Source organism: Plutella xylostella, chromosome 25, assembly GCF_932276165.1.
Source record: "Plutella xylostella chromosome 25, ilPluXylo3.1, whole genome shotgun sequence".
Lineage (NCBI taxonomy): Eukaryota > Metazoa > Arthropoda > Insecta > Lepidoptera > Plutellidae > Plutella > Plutella xylostella.
In genome coordinates, this window is record NC_064005.1 from 6,165,902 (window position 1) to 6,187,836 (window position 21,935).

General features: G+C 43.7%; 1 protein-coding gene across 12 annotated transcripts in view; it reads left to right on the plus strand.

Moving 5' to 3' along the window:
* The window catches only part of LOC105380390 (sodium/potassium-transporting ATPase subunit alpha), a 49,446-nt gene that overhangs the window by 22,376 nt on the left and 5,135 nt on the right, over positions 1-21,935 (plus strand). For 2 of the 12 annotated variants that reach the window (XR_007267769.1, XM_048630258.1), the window contains exons 2-13: positions 13,771-13,851; positions 14,198-14,329; positions 14,424-14,594; positions 14,838-15,059; positions 15,355-15,573; positions 15,796-15,976; positions 16,174-16,431; positions 16,643-16,992; positions 17,149-17,400; positions 18,063-18,274; positions 18,660-18,843; positions 19,161-19,376. Coding sequence is in view for 11 of the 12 variants with exons in the window: in XM_048630258.1 (XP_048486215.1) it covers positions 13,771-13,851; positions 14,198-14,329; positions 14,424-14,594; positions 14,838-15,059; positions 15,355-15,573; positions 15,796-15,976; positions 16,174-16,431; positions 16,643-16,992; positions 17,149-17,400; positions 18,063-18,274; positions 18,660-18,843; positions 19,161-19,376 (2,478 nt within the window). In the remaining variant the exon portion in view is untranslated. Of the gene's footprint in view, positions 1-8,328; positions 8,638-13,770; positions 13,852-14,197; positions 14,330-14,423; positions 14,595-14,837; positions 15,060-15,354; positions 15,574-15,795; positions 15,977-16,173; positions 16,432-16,642; positions 16,993-17,148; positions 17,401-18,062; positions 18,275-18,659; positions 18,844-19,160; positions 19,377-20,071; positions 20,167-21,169; positions 21,265-21,935 lie in introns of those variants that run through there. The other 10 variants (XM_011549935.3, XM_011549933.3, XM_048630259.1 and 7 more) reach the window with 10 other exon arrangements.

Sequence of the window (21,935 nt, forward strand, 5' to 3'; positions counted from 1 at the left end):
AACACTTGATATCCTTATAGAGCGGTTGTATAAACCTACACACGGCGACGGTAGCTCAAGTGATTTGAATTAAATGAAAGAATTGGTTAGGAATATGCCGCTTTAACTGAACTTCCTGAAGATAAAACGGTCTGGCGGAATACCGTCGTCCCACTTCGCTTGCAGGCAAATCTAATATCGGAAATTGAGTCGACTCGGCTTATTTGCTCTGACCTCGCGGCGCCGAGGTGAGCAGAGGTATTAGTGCCCGAATCAGGAGCAATAAGCGTGCCAGGAGTCGATAGGCACTCGCGAATAATATATACATATACAGGTGCTCATAAATCGGTATGGTAAGACGAAAGGGAGTGACTCACAGGGGTAATTTTGAATGCTGAACTACTTTGTTATACAAATTTAGGAAATTCGCGACATAAAATTGACACCTTATAAGCATATAAACTTTACTGGTTTTAACATGTAGAGTCTCGGGTTTAAATAAGAACTCACAATTTTATCCATGCCTTGCATTGACTTGTAAGAAATTCCAGTATTGATTATTACACATATACCTAGGGCAAGCCATGGATGTGAGGCACGGGCGCCGAGACACCGATATAGCAGCTTCACTGGTAACATATCGATTGCAAGCCGCAGATCCTCCTAGCAGCGAGCCCGACCTCGCACATGAAGGAAATGTTTCTTATACACAATAATCCCTATTATGTACGAACCTAATGGATTTCTATAGAAGATGCTCAGGTCTTTATTAAAAGTACTCCATTTGTGATGAAAATATCCCTGCGCGCTTCCTCGAAAGGAAAACTCCGAAGGACGCGGTTTCACCTTTGACATTTGGAATCTATTCTCGTTCTACCTGCACGTCTATACAAAGAATGTTTTACTAATAAGGTCAGATATTAGTATTCTAGGGGAGCTCATTTATTCTCTCCCTTTGTGACCTCTGTCCGCTCTCGCAGGTGATGCGGGTGAATAAAGGACAAGGAAATAATAATGGGACTTTAAATATGGAAATTTGTCGCGCGGCTGCGAACCGTACGCCTCGTTTGAAAGACAAAATCGAAATGCTCTGCGATCAGTCGGAGGTAATTGGGACGATTATGCAGATACAAATTGAATGCTGCGTAATTCTGATGCGGAATTTCAATTTCGTAGCAAACCCCAGTGTCACCCTAGTTGAGTGTAGTTTGTCGAGTCTTTTTATTGGGCACTTCGCAAGGCAAGCTATTGCATTGTGTCCGAGCTCGCGAGACGTGCTCGAGATTCCACTTCGTCGCTTCCTCATTATTGAGAGTACACCACTGAAAGAGAAGTAAAAAACTTCGCCCCCACTGAAGCAATTAGTATTAAAACCCTCTTCTAACTATTAATTCGGTAACTTGGCATGGCGCACAGGTTAGGTCTCCTTACACGGCTCCAATTTAATTAATGTAGGACGTACAATTGAGATACAGTAAAAGCATGACTACGACTTAATAATGTCCGCGGAACGCCAGAATAACTGGCAGAGTTTCCCGGGAAATTGTTTGTAAAGTGTTGCTGTTTACAATAATAAGTTGAGCAGTTTTATGGACAAGTTTTGGCACAGTGGGCAGTTACCTTCTATTCCGACGCGGTATATACTTTCCGGTTATTTCTAACGCGTGGATTGCGGTCTAGGTGCCTTCATCTAACAATAGATGATTTATAGCACACACAGCGTTTCTTACGGACCTGGAGCTCACTCCGCTACAACAACAGTTTTGCAAGAGTTCCCTCTCGCCGCCCGAAGCTTTCAAAGACGGATTGCATTGTCGAGGGGAATATTTCATAACTTCGCCGTCGCCACTTTATAGTTTGTCTTTCAAAGAGATGGCTTTATAAATGCAAATTCTCGGTAGTCTCCTTTATTTCTCTCGGATAAAATGATCCCTTTAATTATGATATTTTAATTGTAGATCCGCAAGCAAGAACTGGCAGCGTCTAGTTAGAATTTCACAATTTCTCGTCCACAGAATTTTGTAATAAATAAATTCCTTTATTCACAATACCATCAAGGAATAAAATTATGCGTGAATATCTTTTCGCACGCAAACTTTTTTGCCGGCAGACGTGAGCACATAGCGTAATGTAAAAACTTTGCCCAACTCGATTCAGTTAAGATGCAAATGTCCGGGATTGGTAACTCGGCCAGTTTCCAGGACTATGCTAATGTTGCGGCATGTCGCCGTTCCTTTCATTAAATTATGCACTTCAGTATTATGTATATGAATGGAAAATTGAACCGCACGCGCCGTATTAGACAAGGTCCCAGGGGATATTAGTGACGTGGTGGCCTTGAAACGTGACGTCTCGGAGTCTTCAGTCGGCGGCGCTTGCATGCACGGCACTCTTACCACATTCTACCTTGTTAGCATTCACCGTCGGCGTCCCATCGACACGCGCCTCATGTAATATACGTACGCCACTCGAGCTCCTCTGGGAAGCCTCATTATGATCTTTCAGCGCTTTTTAAATACGAGCCTCTCGGATAGCGCTGACTAGCAATTTATTACCCTCATACATCACTCCGAGTCGTCGAGCGCGAGCGTAAGCGGACTACGAACAGGCTAAGCGTATATACGGGAGCGCTTGTATTACGACGAACCACAGATATAAGTATTCCGTAGTAGAGACTATTGCATAGAAACTATCGACTTTATATTATGTCGTGAACGACGGCGCCGCGCTCTGCACGAGTTACTGTTATGTCTTTTGCTTGAATGTTACGTAACGAAAAACAGCGAGACGGCAAATTTCGATACCCGAAATCAGCAGTTCTATGCATACGTCTTTGTTTAAACAAATCCGAAAGGGATAAGGGTACGCAAACAATGAGAGGGTTGTTAGCAGTGTTAAAAAGCTCATGTATGATATGATTATGGTAATAATGAATGCCGGCAGAGTGTGAGACGTTAGGTAACCGAGCGAGCGGGACGGGGAGCGGCGCGCGCCGCCGGCTATTGATCGGATGACGCCCCGGGTGACCCAAATAGAGCCTTCGTGCACCCCGCCCGCCCCCCGCGCCACCCCGCCGCCAATTTTCATATCAGGCGCTCCTCCACCGAAGGAATGGCCCGCTGGCCCCACTCTAGATACTAATGCCTTACATAATACATTGTGGCCGGCCCTAACTGCTGAATTATCACGTCTTTAAATCTCTTTGTCTGGCTACTGTTTGGAATACTTTTCTTCGCTGTAAATGTCATTAGTGAATTTACACAAGCCTGAAATAGGTGCGTAATTGCGTACCGCTGTTAATGTTGGTATTGAGCCATCAAAGTTTTACGGGCCGGGGGAAAAAGTAGCCAGCCTCGTATTGCACCATATAGTTTTATATTCTTTTAATTTATAGCAGCTTTCAGTAATTTGGGGGAGAGCTATAAAGCGAAAACGGGAAGGAGGGGTGGCGGGCGATCGCTCAGCTGGTTATAGATGTGGCGGTATCTGTGTAACTAACCTATGCCGGGCGTCCTGGCCGCAGCCCGCGACACGTGACACGCGGCGTATCGACCGCTGGTTGATGCGAGGATCGCTTTTTACGTAATCCCGCGCTCGTCCCGCGCATCCGTCACGCTCTGGCCAATCCCTCTAATTGCCCTCATTTCACTAAAATCTTTTTCTAATTGAGCACCTCGTTTGCTGATAGCGGCTGCCTGATATGGGCACGTAGAGATTGATTGTGCTGTTACTTTAAGTACTTTATGTGCTGGGACCAGAGGGTGGTTCGTGTGAGTAAAGCACGTTGTCTGTGCTTAGTACATCTTATTAATTTCTGACAACCATCAGGGCAGGATTAGCGTCAGTCGCTGACTACCCGATGCTAGGCTGCATGTCGTATTTAAACTGCTAGAGATAGAAAACTCCATTTTCTTTTTCAAAATCTCTAGAGGATTCCTCTCCTCTGCTCATGGAGCCCATATATCGCAAACTGCGAGTACACGGTTCGTTACTTGCAGTTTAACTCCTGGCGTTATGCTGTAGAGGGGTGATGATGAAAACCGTAAATGCAAAGTAAAATATTTTTTAGTTGCCTCCGTTTTCAGCCAACTGGAAAAGCGACGAATAACAGCAATTTCAACGCCGGAACGAAAATGTAGAATCGTAAACAATGAGCGGGGAGCAAACAATGTAGAGAAAAATCTTTTGTTTAACGTTTCTGCCTAGCCCGGGCTGACGGGAACTCTGAAATATACGGACTGAGGCGAGCGAGTCATCGAGGCACGACAGACGTGGGAATTGAAAAGTCAGCAAGTTTTTATTCCACTATTCGGACATAGGACGGGGTTGAATAGACCCCCGGGCGGCTGCGGAACAGGCCGGTGAACTGCAGAATCGCCCACCAACCACTACGCTCAACCGCTTCAAATTCAACAGACTAACTTTGAAGTGACTGTAAAAATTCAGCGAATATTGCAGTTGTAATGTTTGAGTTACAGTCCGCTTCAAATTGCCCCGCTTGAAAGGTCAGCGTGAGTTTGTAAAAGCTCTTGAATTTAGTTTCGAAAATATCTATTCGAATTTCTGCTACATAAACTATTAACCGAGGCTTTTGAGGGCAGGCTCGAGCATGAAACTAGAAGGGCACTCTTCGACGAATTCCCTGGAACCGTCGAAAGAAGCAATAATGAAACACTTCGATATATCTAAACGTGGGTATCACGATGTGTCGAGGAGGGTTGGCAACGTCAAGTACCGGAAATTACCGGGCACCTGACTGTTAACATTGCACCCTACATTCTTTGTAATAAGAGTGAAATGTGTAACACACGTCAGTCAGACAGTCCCTTAAGGCTTTATCTAAATGTATTTGTATATGTTCGTAATTATGCATTTACTTTGCATAAACGTAGCAAAGCTAACGGTTGGCCTCACCCTGCTATTACACACAACGGTTATGTAACTACGGGGAGTTGTTCTCAACTGTGCCTACGAATGTTTATGAAACTTCAGGCGAATAGAATCTTAAGAATGGTTTTTCTTTGTTGATTTCTGCTATATAAATGTAGGAATGCTTGACGTAAAACTATATCCTTACCATTACTATACAGGGTGTTGCAAAAAGGGTAGGTATACTAAGCCGAAACCTACATGTGCAGCATGGTATATCTAAGGATATTTTTTTTCGCGAATTTTGAAATTCTGATTTCAGTTTCGGGCTTAGATATACCATGCTGCACATGTAGGTTTCGGCTTAGTATACCCTTTTTGCAACATCCTGTAGAAGAAGTGATTGAGTAGGATCGTTCGCTGATAATCGCTGGATTACTCCCTCTGGATCGCCTCTGACCTTTGACCTTATAATAGTCAAGCAAAAAAGGTTTGGAAGGGCTCCGCCGAATCGATTTGGAAAATACCCACCCCAGAATAACTATGTATATGAATAAGGGCTGATTTTTCAATGGTCAGATAAATGTTATTTGAAGAATAAAACTGTTGCTGTCACTGTCTAATACAAACATTCAGATGTGACAGCATCAGAATTATTCCACAGATAACTTTTATCTGACTATTGAAAAATCAGCCCTAAATCTAAAGTATTAAGATAAAATACAACTGAAATATTTGGTCATGATAAAAAAATATCCCAAATAAATAATTCAGCTTTTTTCTTTGACGGTACTTTTGAATTACCTCCAGATTTTAGCAAGAAACCTTTAGGGGCAGAGAGTTTACAAAATGCAACAATAAAGAGGCAGGAACTTTTAATGACTACAAAGTACAGAAATTTAGCCTCCTGGATTATTCATGGAAAATTTTAAGGTTAATCGTCTTGGCGCTGTGTTCTTGTTAAACATGCATGAGCGAATTTGTCGCTCGAAACTTAATTCTCCAACAGTTTAGCCATTTAGCCCTATTTTCCCGCAACCTAAATAGCAACTTATTTTAACCTCTGCAACGGGTGAAAAAAGTTTAACGCCCCATTCGTATATCTCTGTTATTTAATAGCAACATCACTCAGAATCTTAGAAATAAAGACATGGTTCTATTTTATTTACCGATGGTTAAAATTATCCGAACGTCTAGTACGGGTTTTGCAATTTTTTAAAACGAAAAAAGTTTAGGTTTGCTTTTGTCATCTGTATACATTATCTGTCACAAGCAGTTGATGATAGTTTCCACTAGAGGAGCCACTTTGTATGCGAGAAAACGTAAACTTTTATAGTTTTCGATATACTATCAAACCTGTACTAGACGGGCTGGTGTCTCTAAAAATCGTATCCATAAATATATAAAATCCCCATGTTTAATATTACTTACATATTTTTTTCTGGGAGAACTCTATGTACCTATACTCTTGTACACCAGATTTGTATGTGACTGACATTGATGAGTTTATTTAATCAAATGGTTCCGTGTACATCAACGTACAGGATTACAAACTCCTACTCTAGTTCCAATATAAACCGATCCCTAATATTAACGAGAATCCCATTCGCTCGTCAATCAAGCGTTCAAATAGTAATTATTGTTGTTTACCGAGTAGTACTCGTATTCGTTACGAAATTGGAATCGATTCTAATTTGAGAGCGATTCAAGAGTTTACATACTTTACGAGGAGTGTTGTACTATTCGTCGAATGGCGTTTGCTAAATCAATACCGAACAAATATGGCTGTCGCACTTCTATTTTAAAATCATGTATAGAAGTATAGACATAGTTTATCCTATGTGTAGGGAAAAAAACTTATTGTGAGTCGTGCACAAATTACAAATAAACAATACTCGTCGTCTTATGTCTAACAGTCCTAAGAAAACTATGATTAATTCCATTTTACACGTTAAGATTAATCGTTGGAACAGTAACCCTTCGAAAAGGGATAGGTTTACCTACTTCTATTTATCCAAGAAACTCTCGGATGGAATAGCGTAGCGAGTGATGGATCATGTGTACGGAATGAAATCAACTTTAGTTTTGTTAACTAACAAGAAAACTGTAACGTTAGCGCGATACGTTACCACTACTTTGACAAGTAAATGTTTTCCTCAACAAGTGGGCTTTATACATTATACATGTGTATTACACAATCATAAGTTTTATAACACAATTTCACACGTTATTTTTTATCACGATAGCTGAAAAATAACAAAAACAATTAGGGGTAATTACTGTGACAGAGTTGTGGTTCGGATATTATGTTTTATGTGGCGAGCCACGCAATGTATAATTTAATTAGTTATGATTATAAATAACATGTAATAATAATTTTCAGCGTCCCAGCAAGTACAAATTTGAAGGATTTTCCTATGTGTTGTGCAAACCCATTTAAAGGAATACATCATCTTACCAATCACCCTGTAGGTATATAGGACACGTAAAATCATTTTTATGCGAATACAACTGCGGGAATACCGCTCACTCACCATAAACTATGCTATTAGAATACCGCCGCGCCGGGTGGATTTGTATATCGATCTATACCTAGGTACATACTACGAGTATATCTGAATTTTAACATTTTATACTGTTCAAATGTACTAGGCGTTTCAGCAGCGTAAACTCTTCTAACCTTGTGTTTATAAACTCAATCTAGAGATTTATTCCTTCGGTTATTTGCTTAGAAACCGCTTGCTCCAGTAACCTCATGAAGGCTGATGTGTTTATGAAATAATCGTTATTTTGGTGTCGATCGCCCCGACGGCAGGCAGCCGTGGGCGGACCCTGACCCTGAATTCGGTAAATTATTCGCGTTCCGCCGCCGCCGCTTTAAACATAAAGAAATAACAAAGACGCTGATTTGCACTTTACCTTAATAGATAATACGAGGGTATTTAACAGGTTGGCAGCAGTAAGGAAGTCACCGCCCGTAGACTAGATTGTTTAAAGTAACTTCGGTCGTAAACTGCTTTATTTCTCCTCAAAAATGCAATAAAACCGTCAGTTTCGCCGCGTAAATGACCATTCGTCTCAGTCTAAGATTATGTACGTAAAACAAACAATGAACTTCATAAAGCACCATATGCTTTATATCCTAAAAGCCTTAGCGTAATGAGGATAGATCGCGACGGATAAATCACTACGTGGCTTTCCGCCCGCCCCGTCACCGCCGCCCTTCGAACAAGTGCCTCATAAAAATGTATTTAGAGCCTCCTCGAGGCGACAGACATTTATTGAAGGCTACTGAGTGGTATTAAATTTAAAGATGTAGAAAAGTCGGAAAATGGGATAGGAGGGACATGACGGTAGGCTGCGTGGTGGAGCAGGGTGCGGGCGGGCCGGGGGGCGCGGGCGGGGCGCGGCTGCGCGCGGCGGCGGCGGCGGCGCTGGCGTCGTGACGCAGTGTGACGTCAGTGCGCCGCCGGCTCGATACGCGCCGGCCCCGCCGTCAGTCGCCGCCCGGACCAGGCCAGCAAGCGTCGTCGCGTCCGCCCCGCGCTCACCACCTCATACCGGGTTCAGTTCCGTACCACGATGACATAGCCCCAGTGCCGACACCAGACTCGACGAGGAAGAAGCGCACACCTTTTAAGTTTTTCGTTGGAAGGAAGCCGTAAAGGTTCCCGTCGTTGTTGCAGAACTAGCGACGACCCGAGCACGCTAGAGGGACCCAGGCGAGACACAGAGGCGGCTCGTTCCTTTTATCCGCCTTTTGAATAAAGACTAGCCACAATGGGCGAGGTGAGTGCGGTGCAGTTTGAGTAGTGCTTGCCCTTAGGGTGCGTAGCGGAGCGAGTGCGGTGCCGTGCAGTGAGTGTGAACGCCGGCTGTGTCAGTGCCTGTGCCGTCCTTTCTCTTTGTCCTCACTCATCCGCTGTAGATCGCAATAACTCGAGCAGCCTGTACAATTGCACATTCCAAAGAATCAGTAGGTGCTCGTCGCTTGCACTCTCATGCGGTCATATTCATTCTTGGCGCAAATCTAGTAGTTTGGCACCTAGTGAAGAGTCTAGTGTGTAGTTAGTTGGATAACGCAGTGGAAATGCACAGGATGGATGTTGTTCTAGTCGGCGGAGCGGTCGGAGCGCGGTGGCGGCGCGGCGCCGGCGGGTTGCGTAACTTGGCTCGTATCGATCTGTCCGCGCGGTCGCCGCGGCCCGGTCCGCCGCTCCGCCGAGCCGCTGACTCCATCCCACATATCCCTCATCAACCCTTTCTCTAATTTACCATAGATTGCGTTAAACGTGAGCATAAAAAATCCGGCCCTTTCTTTTCCCAAATTACATAATTTCCTTCGACGATTCCATCAGCTAAGACAAATTTATTCTAAATCAGGCAATCTCAGAAGTACTGCCAAGACATCATTTTGGAAAATCGCCACCAGCATCCCAGCCAAGTATATTCCAGGCATGTCAGCTCTACAGCTTAGAGCGCGCAGCGAGCTCGGGCAGACCTTCAAGTCCATCCATCATAAATCTCAATAGCCTAGATCGGGCGGGATTCCTCCGAGTGCCCTAGAGGAAGTGGCCACGCTCGCCCCCCGCGGCAACTCTGCACTAAGAGCCCCGAAGGTTTATTAGAAAATTGCCTAGTCATTATGTCATTTAAATCGCATACAGCGTTGGCACTTTATTGCTGTTACCTCGTATTTCCTTTGTCCTCCGCGCCGGTTTGGACCAATTAGGATAGTGAGCGCGCTCCTTGAGGAATTTTCCTAAAGATTTGGGGCAAAGAAGTAGTACTGGTCCTCATTTTTGGGGACTTAAAAAAATATGGCTGGGTGATTATGGAATAAGACGTAGAACGTTAATGGTCGGAGTAAGCATCTTCGTACAGCTGCATCCACTATTCCGAAGTTTTTTAAAGATCTCTTTACAAATTTCAAAGCCGTCGGAGGATATAAAATAAATTAAATCTGATATAACAGGAGAAATAGAGAAGACTAATGGTGACTTTCATTGTAATTCATAAAACGCAAATATATGTCGAATTTAAAAGCACCGTTAATCACTAACTGGATAATTTATCTCAAATTTTGACATAATTATAACGCAATTAAACCGCAAGGTTATCATTGCATAACTCTTGCGCTTATCGTGTGAGTGCATATTTTGTCAATGTTCATTTTAATTAATGCAAACATTTTTAGAGTGCATCCCGTTTAGTGAAGTAGACTAATGAACTCTATCTCACGTTTACATCATGCAAAATTTTATTTTAGAAATAAAGTGTTCACAACCGCATAACATAAGCGCATGGTTTTTGTCACAAAACTTTCAACGCTAAATCTTAATTAATACAGTTGCAAATGAAACAGCACTGTGTGAAATAATTTTGGCATCACGTGCGGTCTCACGCCACATAGCATGTGAGACAGTGGCGGATCCTCATTAGAGTTATAAATAGGTTTGTCTCATTCATACTCATGTGTTGTACTACGATAGTAACCACTAAATTTCGGTATAAAGCGGTTAAAACGGCCGTGACAGTGAATCCCTGGTCCCGACGGGTCGATACCCTGACGACATTCGGATTCGGAACGCCACCAGCTGATCATATAAACAATGACAGTGCGTCATATCTTTTTCCACTTATTTTCTCTCTAAAATTACCTTTGAAGATTTTTCTGTAGCTCTATTCAAATAATTTGAACTAAGAATACGTGTTGGTATCAAGTGATTTTGAGAAAATCGAGTTACATTTGATGGATCATTTTTCCTGAATAAAATGTATATAGAACATCACCACCGTTAATCACCCCCGCAGCTTGCCCCTGATATATCACAAATTCCAAATTTTACCCACATTTTGACTTTCTCAAGTACGCTCTTTATCTTACTTAACTGCCTCTGTGGTCTAGTGGTAGAAGCTTCGCTTCATGACCCAGAGGTCCCGGGTTCGATTCCCGGGTGGGACCATCAATTTGTGTTTCTAAATTGTGGTTCTGAGTTTGGTTAGGACATAGAAGGCTGATCACCTGATGTCCGAAACAGTGAAACGATCCATGCTGTCGGATGGGCATGTAAAGCAGTCGGTCCTGCGCCTAGCTCTCTCCAGTCGTGTCGGTCAATCCGTCCCATTGGGCTATGAGAGTGATGGAACAGAGAGTGCTCCTGTGTACTGCGCACACACTTGGGCACTATAATCTACTCTTGCGTAGATGGCTGATCTCAGTTGAGATTGGCCGCCGTGGTCGAAATTCGGCTAGGAGGACATTACCATTATTATCTTACTTAATATTTATCGTTTATCGCACAATTTTCAAAAGTAATAATACTTTTGAAAATGTTGCAATAATAGCTTTCTTAATTTCTCAAACTAGATTCTTCTCCTATACTGCCACTCCAGAATAGAGTTTTTTCTATGCTATGAAATTCGTCTTAGAATTTCATAGCAAGACCGTAATATGAAACTTTCACAAGTTTAACAAAAGCTTGTCATAAATATAAAATTCGTAACTTATTTATACTTATAACTTTTCCTTGTAAGTTGGGAGAAAAAAAAATGATACTTAGTAACCATTGCGTTACCATTCATTATAATTTTTTAGGGTGCATAGCAATAGAAAATTCTATATCACATTTCCGCCGAACTTATTGGATATTTCTTGCAAAATATTCTTTTTCTATGGTATGCCTATTATCCGAAGTTGATTGATTGATGAAAAATTGGTTGATAACCAAATACAGTATCTATGCACACCACCATCATACGACCTATGACGGCTTGGAAATAGCTTGCACGTCCAACTACTAAAACTGTCCGGTTTTCGTGAAATTCGGTGAATTATAAAAACCTACAATAAGATAATGAGGTTACAGGACTTACAGGTTACCTAATATAGTTACAACTTTGAGAGCGTTACAGAGAAACCAATGATCAGAGGGACCAATGATTTCCTCTAAGCCAGTTTCTCAGTAACAAAGTACTTACTACTATTTGTAATTCTCAATAAAAAAAAAGTATTCTTGGTTCTCTTAGTTTATGGAGTGTGTAGCACATTTAGTTGAATCTAAACATTGCTTGGCAGCAAAATCGCCTTGGACGGCTATTATTAGTACACCGCAACCACTTTTATTATTAGAAATTCACGCTATCTACTCCATACTCATATTCACATCGTTCCCAAGTGATCACTTCACCTGTATTCATTCTAAATAATATTTGAGTACCCGCTATCAAATAGCTTGCACTGATATCGCAGTATATTTCTTAAACAATATCCCCCTCTTGAAGTGAAGATGTAAGAACAGTAGAGCATCCTAGACGTGAGCTCATCGTGGATAAGTGTCTTCATAAATGCTTTATTAACGGCACAATTGGCCACTTCCCCCGGTCCTAATGCCATTTTTATTTTATCCGACAAGTCTGTCTGTCAGGCCCCGCGACCGCATCAATTACAACCCGCCTCGACACGGGCCTACGAGTGACACTTGTTATATTCCACTCCACTTGGATTCCCATCAGTTATTCCGGTTTAACCTTTATAGAGATTATAAATGCGGTCGCTGGGACGCGGGGGGCAACCTTGTCTGTTAGCTATTTATATCGAAGGCTGTGGTCGGGGGTAGGCGGCGCGGCGCATGCGCGTGGTTACGTAACGCCGCCCGCCCGCGCCGCCTGCACTCTTTGTGCTCATCGCATTATGAATATTTCACCTCTCACGGGTCCCGTCCGCGCCTTAATTAATTGCAATGCCAATTAAAACTTTGCAGGGCCTTCCAATCGTTTATTCAACAGGAACCGACCCATTACACGGCCTTCAGTCAATATGGACCTTGCGAAATGGAGCGCGTATTGGTCGGCCTTCTTCCTTATCCTATTTTAGTAGCTGTGCAGAGTTTAATGAGGCCCGTTGTTGACCGCTCGTCAATTATCGACTGTTGCCGTGTTTACGCGCTCGTGTGGACTCCCACCGCCGCTGCACGACGCATGCACGACATATTTCACTGACGTCACTGCCAGTCGGTTACTAGGTTAACCGAGGCTTATAGCTCCTGCATTTTGGTGCTGCATTCGCTTGAATGTCACGAAAATCGATACCTCCAAATTCACGTAAATCATTCAACAGCATATTATCTGAAGTAGCACAAAAGCATGTTTGTCGATCAATAGGCACGTACCTACATGTGTGCGGGTGTCATGCATCGCTGGACTAGTTCAGTCTGAGGTTCGCACACGCTAGTTCAGATCAATTGATGTCATTGAGCCGATGATCCCTCCCTGGACTGTTTGCTCTTTGGCAAGGTTACTCGGTAACTATACCGCTGTTTGATTGCGAACACAATGCAGGCGAGGGGGGCGATTCTCCAATCACTACCAGTATCTGTGTACAGTTATTTTTTAGCGTGATCACTGTAGAAGTTTAGAGCATAGAAGCCATAATTAAGCTAGCCCCAAACAATGCCTATTGGCATTATTTAATCCAGTAGTTACTTGAAAGCAATATCTCATGGTCACAAATTCACAATCCCTGTTATGCAATGCTCCTCATTTTATGATCTTTATTTTTTTCAAGCATTTTGTGTGATTCTTAAATCTCTGTGTTTTTTACTGTAGCTGGATTTTGAATAAAATTCAATTTATTGGTACAACACCATGCAACTTCCTGTGATATTGCATATTAATGCACTGATCCAAAATCCAGCTACTGTGTTTTCATTCTTACGTGTTTCAAACAAGCATACAGCATGATAACTTTACCGTTCACTCTTATTTTACTCATGACTTTCATGACGTATTCCGCTCGTGTAAATTAATTCCAGTTTCCTGGTTCCATTTCCTCATGCTATATGTTTGTCCTCACCACCATATCCTTTGCATGACCCCTAGGGTCGCCTGTAGACTGTGTCTAGCCCCTAGTTGTGTTTCCAGCATGGCAGATCGGACTCATATCGCGTCGCCACCATCGGGCCAGTTAAGGACGATAATCGAACAGCAGACGGAGTCTTTAAGGTTTTTATTTACATCATTCATTTCATTTGTACCTACAGCGGCGCGGCAGATGCGTGATTCAACATTGCACGGATCGCCAATCATTACTGTCATATACTGCATGTACTTTTTATGTTACGAGGTGATGCCGTTTTTGAAATCTGCATGAAATGTTTGTGATTCCCATCCAGTTTTTGGTTTCCGATTACCTTAAATAAGATTTATAGAGAAATGTCTAAGACATTAAAGGCCCGATACGTCAGCAGTACGTTAATATAATCAACTCAAGAAAACCTGGATTACTGTGAAACTACTTATGAAATTTTACGTTTCCACCTATGAATGTGTGCACTCGCAATGTTTCCAGACTCGCCGCAAGCCTCCCGCGAAAAAACGGAAACCAGGAGATTTAGATGACCTCAAGCAAGAGTTGGACATTGACTTCCACAAAGTAACTCCCGAAGAACTCTACCAAAGATTTCAAACACACCCAGAAAATGTAAGTGCACCCTAAATATAGCGTACTCTATAATCTATTGATATCTTTCAGTGATTCTCCAGAGATTTGAGGCTAATTTGACATTTGTTTCCAGGGCCTTAGTCACGCAAAAGCGAAAGAAAACCTTGAAAGAGATGGTCCAAACGCGCTCACGCCGCCCAAACAGACGCCCGAGTGGGTGAAGTTTTGTAAAAATCTGTTTGGAGGATTCGCGTTATTACTTTGGATTGGTGCTATACTTTGCTTTATTGCCTACGGTATTCAGGTGAGATATCTCCATGACCATCTATGTGCTACCTTAACTCCCAACTTACCTCGTTAAGACCTAAAGCTGTATCGCTTTGTTAACAGTTGTAACTTTTTCATACTCTGTTATTTTCCCAGTCATCTCTATCAGCTTTAACAATATAAAATATACTCCAAACCCATCAAAATATGAACTAATAAGCCGCTAGTTAAAATTCAAATTTCAAACAACGTCCGCATTTCAAAAGCCTTCTCTCCCCAGGCGAGTACCGTTGAAGAACCAGCAGACGACAACTTGTACCTCGGAATCGTGTTGGCGGCGGTGGTGATCGTGACCGGAATATTCTCGTACTACCAGGAGAGCAAGTCGTCCAAGATCATGGAGTCCTTCAAGAACATGGTGCCCCAGTTTGCGACCGTCATCCGCGAGGGGGAGAAACTGACGCTCAGGGCCGAGGACTTGGTGCTTGGAGACATTGTTGAGGTGAGGTTTTAGGCAGGTTGCAGGGGTACTGTTTAGTCTAACTACGAGTGTAAAAATATATGTTTGATATGATTATATTGATTCCTCTAGCTTCAAACTGAAAAAGCGCAATTAATCGCCATCTTACCAATGATCATGGGATATCCTGTTTCATTTTACATCAAAATAAATCAGCGGATGCGTAGCATCTTTAAAACCAGTCCAATTTAGAGAACTTACATTCACCGAACAATCACTTTACGCCACATACGCACAACAAATAACAGTGTCACTGACCAAACGCAACCATCACCAGGTGAAATTTGGCGACCGTATCCCTGCTGACATCCGTATCGTGGAATCCCGCGGCTTCAAGGTGGACAACTCGAGTTTGACCGGAGAATCCGAGCCGCAATCCCGAGGCGCCGACTTCACCAACGAGAACCCGCTCGAGACCAAGAACCTGGCTTTCTTCTCTACCAACGCTGTTGAGGGCACCGCTAAGGGAATCGTGATCTGCTGTGGAGACAACACCGTGAGTTTCAGATATTGCCATCCATTAACAGTTTGTTATTATAGGTGGAAAACCCATAAATTGTCTTCACCCTTGAGACATGATGATGATGCTAACTGTCAAATACAAACATATCAGTTAAAATCTGTACCAATGGATCACTATTGATGACCTGTTGGTCCACAAAAATCTTCATGACAACAAGAACCAAACCCAACCAATTAACACAACCAACCCCTTCAGGTGATGGGCCGTATCGCCGGTCTGGCGTCGGGTCTGGACACCGGAGAGACGCCCATCGCCAAGGAGATCCACCACTTCATCCACCTCATCACCGGCGTCGCCGTGTTCCTCGGAGTCACTTTCTTCCTCATCGCTTTCATCCTCGGCTACCACTGGCTGGACGCTGTCATCTTCCTTATTGGTAAGTGGTTGCAGGTTAAAAAGCTATGTATTTAAACATCATGTAACAAGTTTTCCGATATATTCAAAATCTCCAATATATCAACAGTGATTTCACAAATCTTTGTATCAACTAGAACAACATCACAAAACTTACCACCTTTGTCTAGAGCCTACTCCAAAACAGAACAAAAACACTCACGCACACCAACATTTCAGGTATCATCGTAGCGAACGTACCCGAAGGTTTACTGGCCACCGTGACCGTATGTCTGACCCTCACTGCCAAGCGGATGGCGTCCAAGAACTGCCTGGTCAAGAACCTGGAAGCCGTGGAGACCCTCGGCTCCACCTCGACCATCTGCTCTGACAAGACCGGAACCCTCACGCAGAACCGGATGACCGTCGCCCACATGTGGTTCGACAACCAGATCATTGAGGCCGACACCACTGAGGACCAGTCTGGAGTACAATACGGTGAGTTACCTTGGTCTGCTGGACCATCATCACCTAATATTTGTCCAATAGTGGACTGCTGGACATAGGTCACTACCAAGGAGCGCAACGACACTCTTGTCATTGGTCTTAGTTACTCATCATCATCAGATGCCTACTAAATTCATCGCAAAACAAACCTTTACGTCACTAGAACAAACTTCATCCAGTAACCATCTTCTGTACTCCACAGACCGCACTAGCCCCGGATTCAAGGCTCTAGCCATGATCGCGACCCTCTGCAACCGCGCCGAGTTCAAGGGAGGCCAGGACGGAGTGCCCATCCTGAAGAAGGAAGTGGCCGGAGACGCCTCGGAGGCAGCCCTGCTCAAGTGCATGGAACTGGCGCTCGGAGACGTGCTGTCCATCAGGAAGAGGAACAAGAAAGTGTGCGAGATTCCCTTCAACTCGACCAACAAGTACCAGGTTTCCATCCACGAGAGCGATGACCCTAGCGACCCGCGCCACCTGCTTGTGATGAAGGGAGCCCCTGAGAGGATTCTGGAGAGGTGCAGCACCATCTTCATTGGTGGCAAGGAGAAGGTAATATTATCCTACAGATTCTTACTATTTTAACGTAAGGTTCATTACAAGGCCATCTCTTTAATGCCGATCACAGTTTAACTTATTGTTTCTTCCCTCAAAGATATCAACGTCTCACCACCCGATAGCCAATAACAAATGACTCTTTGTCACCAGGTATTGGACGAGGAAATGAAGGAGGCGTTCAACAACGCGTACTTAGAACTGGGAGGTCTCGGCGAGCGAGTGCTCGGGTTCTGCGACTTACAGCTGCCGTCGGACAAGTACCCCATCGGCTACAAGTTCAACACGGACGACCCCAACTTCCCGCAAGAGAACCTCCGCTTCGTCGGCCTCATGAGTATGATCGACCCGCCCAGGGCCGCCGTGCCTGATGCCGTTGCTAAGTGCCGGTCTGCTGGTATTAAGGTTAGTTGACATAATGAGACATAATCATGGTAAATGGTAAAATTTCCCCCCGCTAAAATTTACAGACTTTTTGGTATGAATAAAGATCGCTATGACGCTTCCCGAGGGTACATCGTACCAAGTTGGACGGGTTATACGAATTGTAGTCCTAGCCATTCGATTTAAAGTGTCAAAAAAAATCCTACTCTTTTACAGCTACTTAGGATGACTACTGAACGTAAAAAGCAAGACATTTAAATAAGGAAGAATGACTATCACAATCAGAGTTGTAATATTGAGTAAACACAGGCGTCGGAGAGATAAATACAGTGTGTTAGCGCCATTGATTAGCGTCTATTATATTAGCGTTTGCCGATGATTTGTAGCGCGCAGCTACAAATTGACTTTGACGTGCTAATAACACGTGTGACGACTCAATTATGATCTTAAATAGACATAATCACGTGCGAACGAGTGGAAAAAAGCCAACTTTATCGACGGCATCGAATATAAACCTACCGCAATTCTTCTTCTAGTGCCTCTCCACTACTGGAGGTTGGCAGTCAGCTCTGAATACTCCACTCTATTCTTCCCCAAGCGCATCAGCTGTTCTACGCTGGCCACTCCAGTCCTTTCTCTTTTGTTGCGCAATTACATGTTTACAAATTCGCTTCTCTCCCCAGGTAATCATGGTCACCGGTGACCACCCAATCACTGCCAAGGCCATCGCCAAGTCGGTGGGCATCATCTCGGAGGGCAACGAGACGGTGGAGGACATCGCGGCGCGGCTCAACATCCCCGTGTCCGAGGTCAACCCGCGCGAGGCGAAGGCCGCCGTCGTACACGGCACCGAGTTGAGGGACATCGGCTCGGACCAACTCGACGAGATTCTCAAGTGAGTTTGGACCATGGACATTGGAGCTTCTGGTTTTGGTAGGAGAATTTAATGTGATGCTCGGGCAAAACTATTATACCCTGATTTTTGCATGATCTCTTATAAAAAAAATATAAGTAGCTCCTAAAAAGTATAGGGCTATAAAAAGTATAGGGCTATAATCAGAAGCAAAAAGCTAATCGCATTGTATAATAGCGTAACCAAAGTTAGAGTAGACCAAAAAGTCAAGAAAATCACTTTTGAAACGCTGAACTGATTTCAAGCACTTTTCAAATAACAAAAACGTTAAATACGAATTGATATTTAAATCTTATCTTTTCCAAATTTAAAATCTACGCATTCAATTCACATAAACCAAATCACTAACCCCACCTCAAACCCTCAGGTACCACACCGAAATTGTGTTCGCCCGTACGTCGCCCCAGCAGAAGCTGATCATTGTGGAGGGTTGCCAGCGCCTCGGAGCCATCGTGGCCGTGACCGGTGACGGAGTCAACGACTCGCCCGCGCTCAAGAAGGCCGACATCGGAGTCGCCATGGGTATCGCTGGATCTGATGTGTCTAAGCAGGTGAGGACTGTTGAGTAAAACTGGTGGAATGGTCCCAATTTTTCTTATCTACGGGTGCATGAAAGTAGATTTAATTTGACTGGTTAATCCTTTCACCATGGCTACAAACTCAAGTCTAGCTCCAGTGTCTGTCACGCAAAGAAGGATCAAGTGAACGGTGCCGAAGAGAAAAGGGAAATATGGGATCAAGCGTTACATATTATTATTATTATCACAGTTCCTACTTTCTAGCCTCAGTGAAATAACAAAAGACGGCTACCATTTTCACGTCAAAACAGGCTGTCTGTTTTTGTATCTAAGCCGAAGTTTCCGCGCAGGCTGCCGACATGATTCTGCTGGACGACAACTTCGCGTCGATCGTGACCGGCGTGGAGGAGGGCCGACTGATCTTCGACAACCTCAAGAAGTCCATCGCTTACACGCTCACCTCCAACATCCCCGAGATCTCCCCCTTCCTCGCTTTCATCCTGTGCGATATCCCCCTTCCCCTTGGTACCGTTACCATCCTGTGTATCGATCTGGGAACCGACATGGTAAGTTCGACTTTTAATTTGGATTGTCTTTCGCCCTTTATGCCCCCCTAGATGGTACAATGCAAGAAGGGAGAAGTACAATGAAAAATCTGAGGTTTTAAAAACTCGGATTAAGAGATTATCAAGGGAAACAGTTTATAGAGCTATACACTGACGTCAATAGACAGATGGTATTTTCTGTGCTATCCATTTAAAACCTAAAATAGAAAAGTAACATTTCGAACAGTTATTTCTTGCATTGTAACATCAAATGTCGATTTTGTGTGAACTTTCGACCTTCGCCGGCCAGTAATTCGTGGTGTATCGAGAACGGACGCGGAATACTGTGTTATATAATGGACGAGTCTATTTCCTGAAGGTGACAGGGTCAAGGTGAGGCGAAGGTCGCTGTATCACAGGAAATCAATACTCTGTAACTGAACGCCCAACAAAGTTTTCGGTCGCTATGTGAACGCTACAGTTTCTATCACGATGTTTTCTCTTATTTCAATTCATTTCAAAATATACCGAGAGCTTTGTTAGGCTACTCAATGATTATACTCTCTTTTTATAATTACACTTTTAATAATACTTTTACCAATTAAGCTCTTGTAAAAGAAACATACTCCCTGGTTTATTTGTCTGGATGATGGTACATAGCAGCAGCGGGGAAGAAGCCCAGTGCCTATGTGTATTTGATTAGTGTATGACAATAGGTGCCCGCCATTGCTCTCGCGTACGAGACGGCTGAGTCGGACATTATGAAACGGCCGCCTAGGAATCCGTTTTGCGACAAGCTAGTGAATGAGAGGTCTCTATACAACTACTATGTATGCCATAACCCTGACTGGAGTTGAGCTAACACATAACATCGCTGTTGTACTCGTCTCGTGAGAGTGTGGATCGCTGTCATATAACATGTGTACCCTCGGCCGTAGTGTCGGAAATCGCTCGCCAACTCGGGCACAAAGCCTTTGTGTCAATCTTGATTGATCGACGGATACAAATAGCTCGAGTATCGACCGAGTCTACTGCATGCGGTTATGTAACTCGTGAAATGCGGTTTCCCAAGTACTGAAGTGTGAGGTGATCCTGCATGGCATGGGGTGTTGAAAGATTACCGACGCTACGGCCACAATATAAATAAAATAATGTGTTACATGTGAGGTGTGCTACTAAAATAAGAGTTGCATCAATAATGTGTTTCTGAGGAAGCCAGCATAGGACCTGCATTTATTTAGGTTATCTCCAAGTGAATGTGCAGACAGTAGGTTAGGGAAAGCAGCTGTGTAATTGTGTATCTGCCGAGCAGTCGGTGCGACACTAGGAGACACGACACACTATAACCACAGTCATCCATCCACCACGTCATGAAGTCATCATGTCCCCGTGTCCCCACGAGACCCCATTTGTTCCATATCCATCATTACATTTCATTCACTCCACATTATTCGAGTTTAAGTTTGAGTTTCACATTGGAGGAGATGTTAACCCACAACAGACGTCATCCCATGATCTATATTGTTTTATGTGTTATTAAAATTTTCTCCTGTTATAGTGTTAAGAATGGCTCAAGTCGGTGCAATCTCATGTGTTGCAAACGCATAGTTTAAATTGGATTCAAGCCTTATAAAGGGAATTGTAAATGATTGAGCGCGCGTGTGGGAAGCGACATGAGATTGCGCCGGTCTTGGTGATGTGTTCGATGTTGTTCACATGTGATAATGATGCACCACGCTTGTGCCGCCCGCCGCGGCGAGCCGTGAGGCGCGGGGGGACCCCTCCCCGCCCTCACATAGCTAGTCTTTGTGTAGGTGCCCGCCATTTCCCTGGCATACGAGGAGGCCGAATCTGACATTATGAAGCGACGGCCGCGTAATCCTTTCACTGATAAACTCGTTAACGAGAGGTAAAACATCACGAGTAACGTTGACTTTCTCCGAGATATGTTTCCGCTACCGCTTGCCACACCGTGTACTGTAGCCGGGCGCCGTGGGGCGCTCGGCCGGGGGCGCACGCTTGAAGTGTTTGCTTTGCGTTGTCTAACTTGTCTCATGTTACGGGTGAAGCAGATGTCCACAGTTCGCGGGTCCGCCGCCAAAGTTATCACACTGGTCCCTCACTCCAAATCTCATTTATTTATACCCCATTTGGTTTACAATTAAAAATCGTACCATGATCATAGAGTAAATAATCCCGCCCAACCACAGATCCCTTTAGGATTCCTCGGTGGAGACAGGCCCCGTAGTGCGAATATTGTATTTCGGCTTCAACCCGTGACATATCTTTTCTTCTAACAACTCTCTACCTCCCTTTGTCTTAGCTTGATGTGGCATGGAACCATGTGTTTGGAGATCCCGTCTGTGTCGCGACGTAAACACATTGTTCCATTTTGTTTTGTGGTTTTCTTCGTTTTGTATCTGTGTACTTGTATCTATGGTGTGAGTGTTCATGTCGTAAGGTAAGTGTCCATTGTCCTACATGTCTATCTATCGTCTTATGTACCTACCTACTATCGAATTTTATCAATCTCTATCATGCATGATCTACGTGTTGCTACGATGTGGTTAATTTTCATTT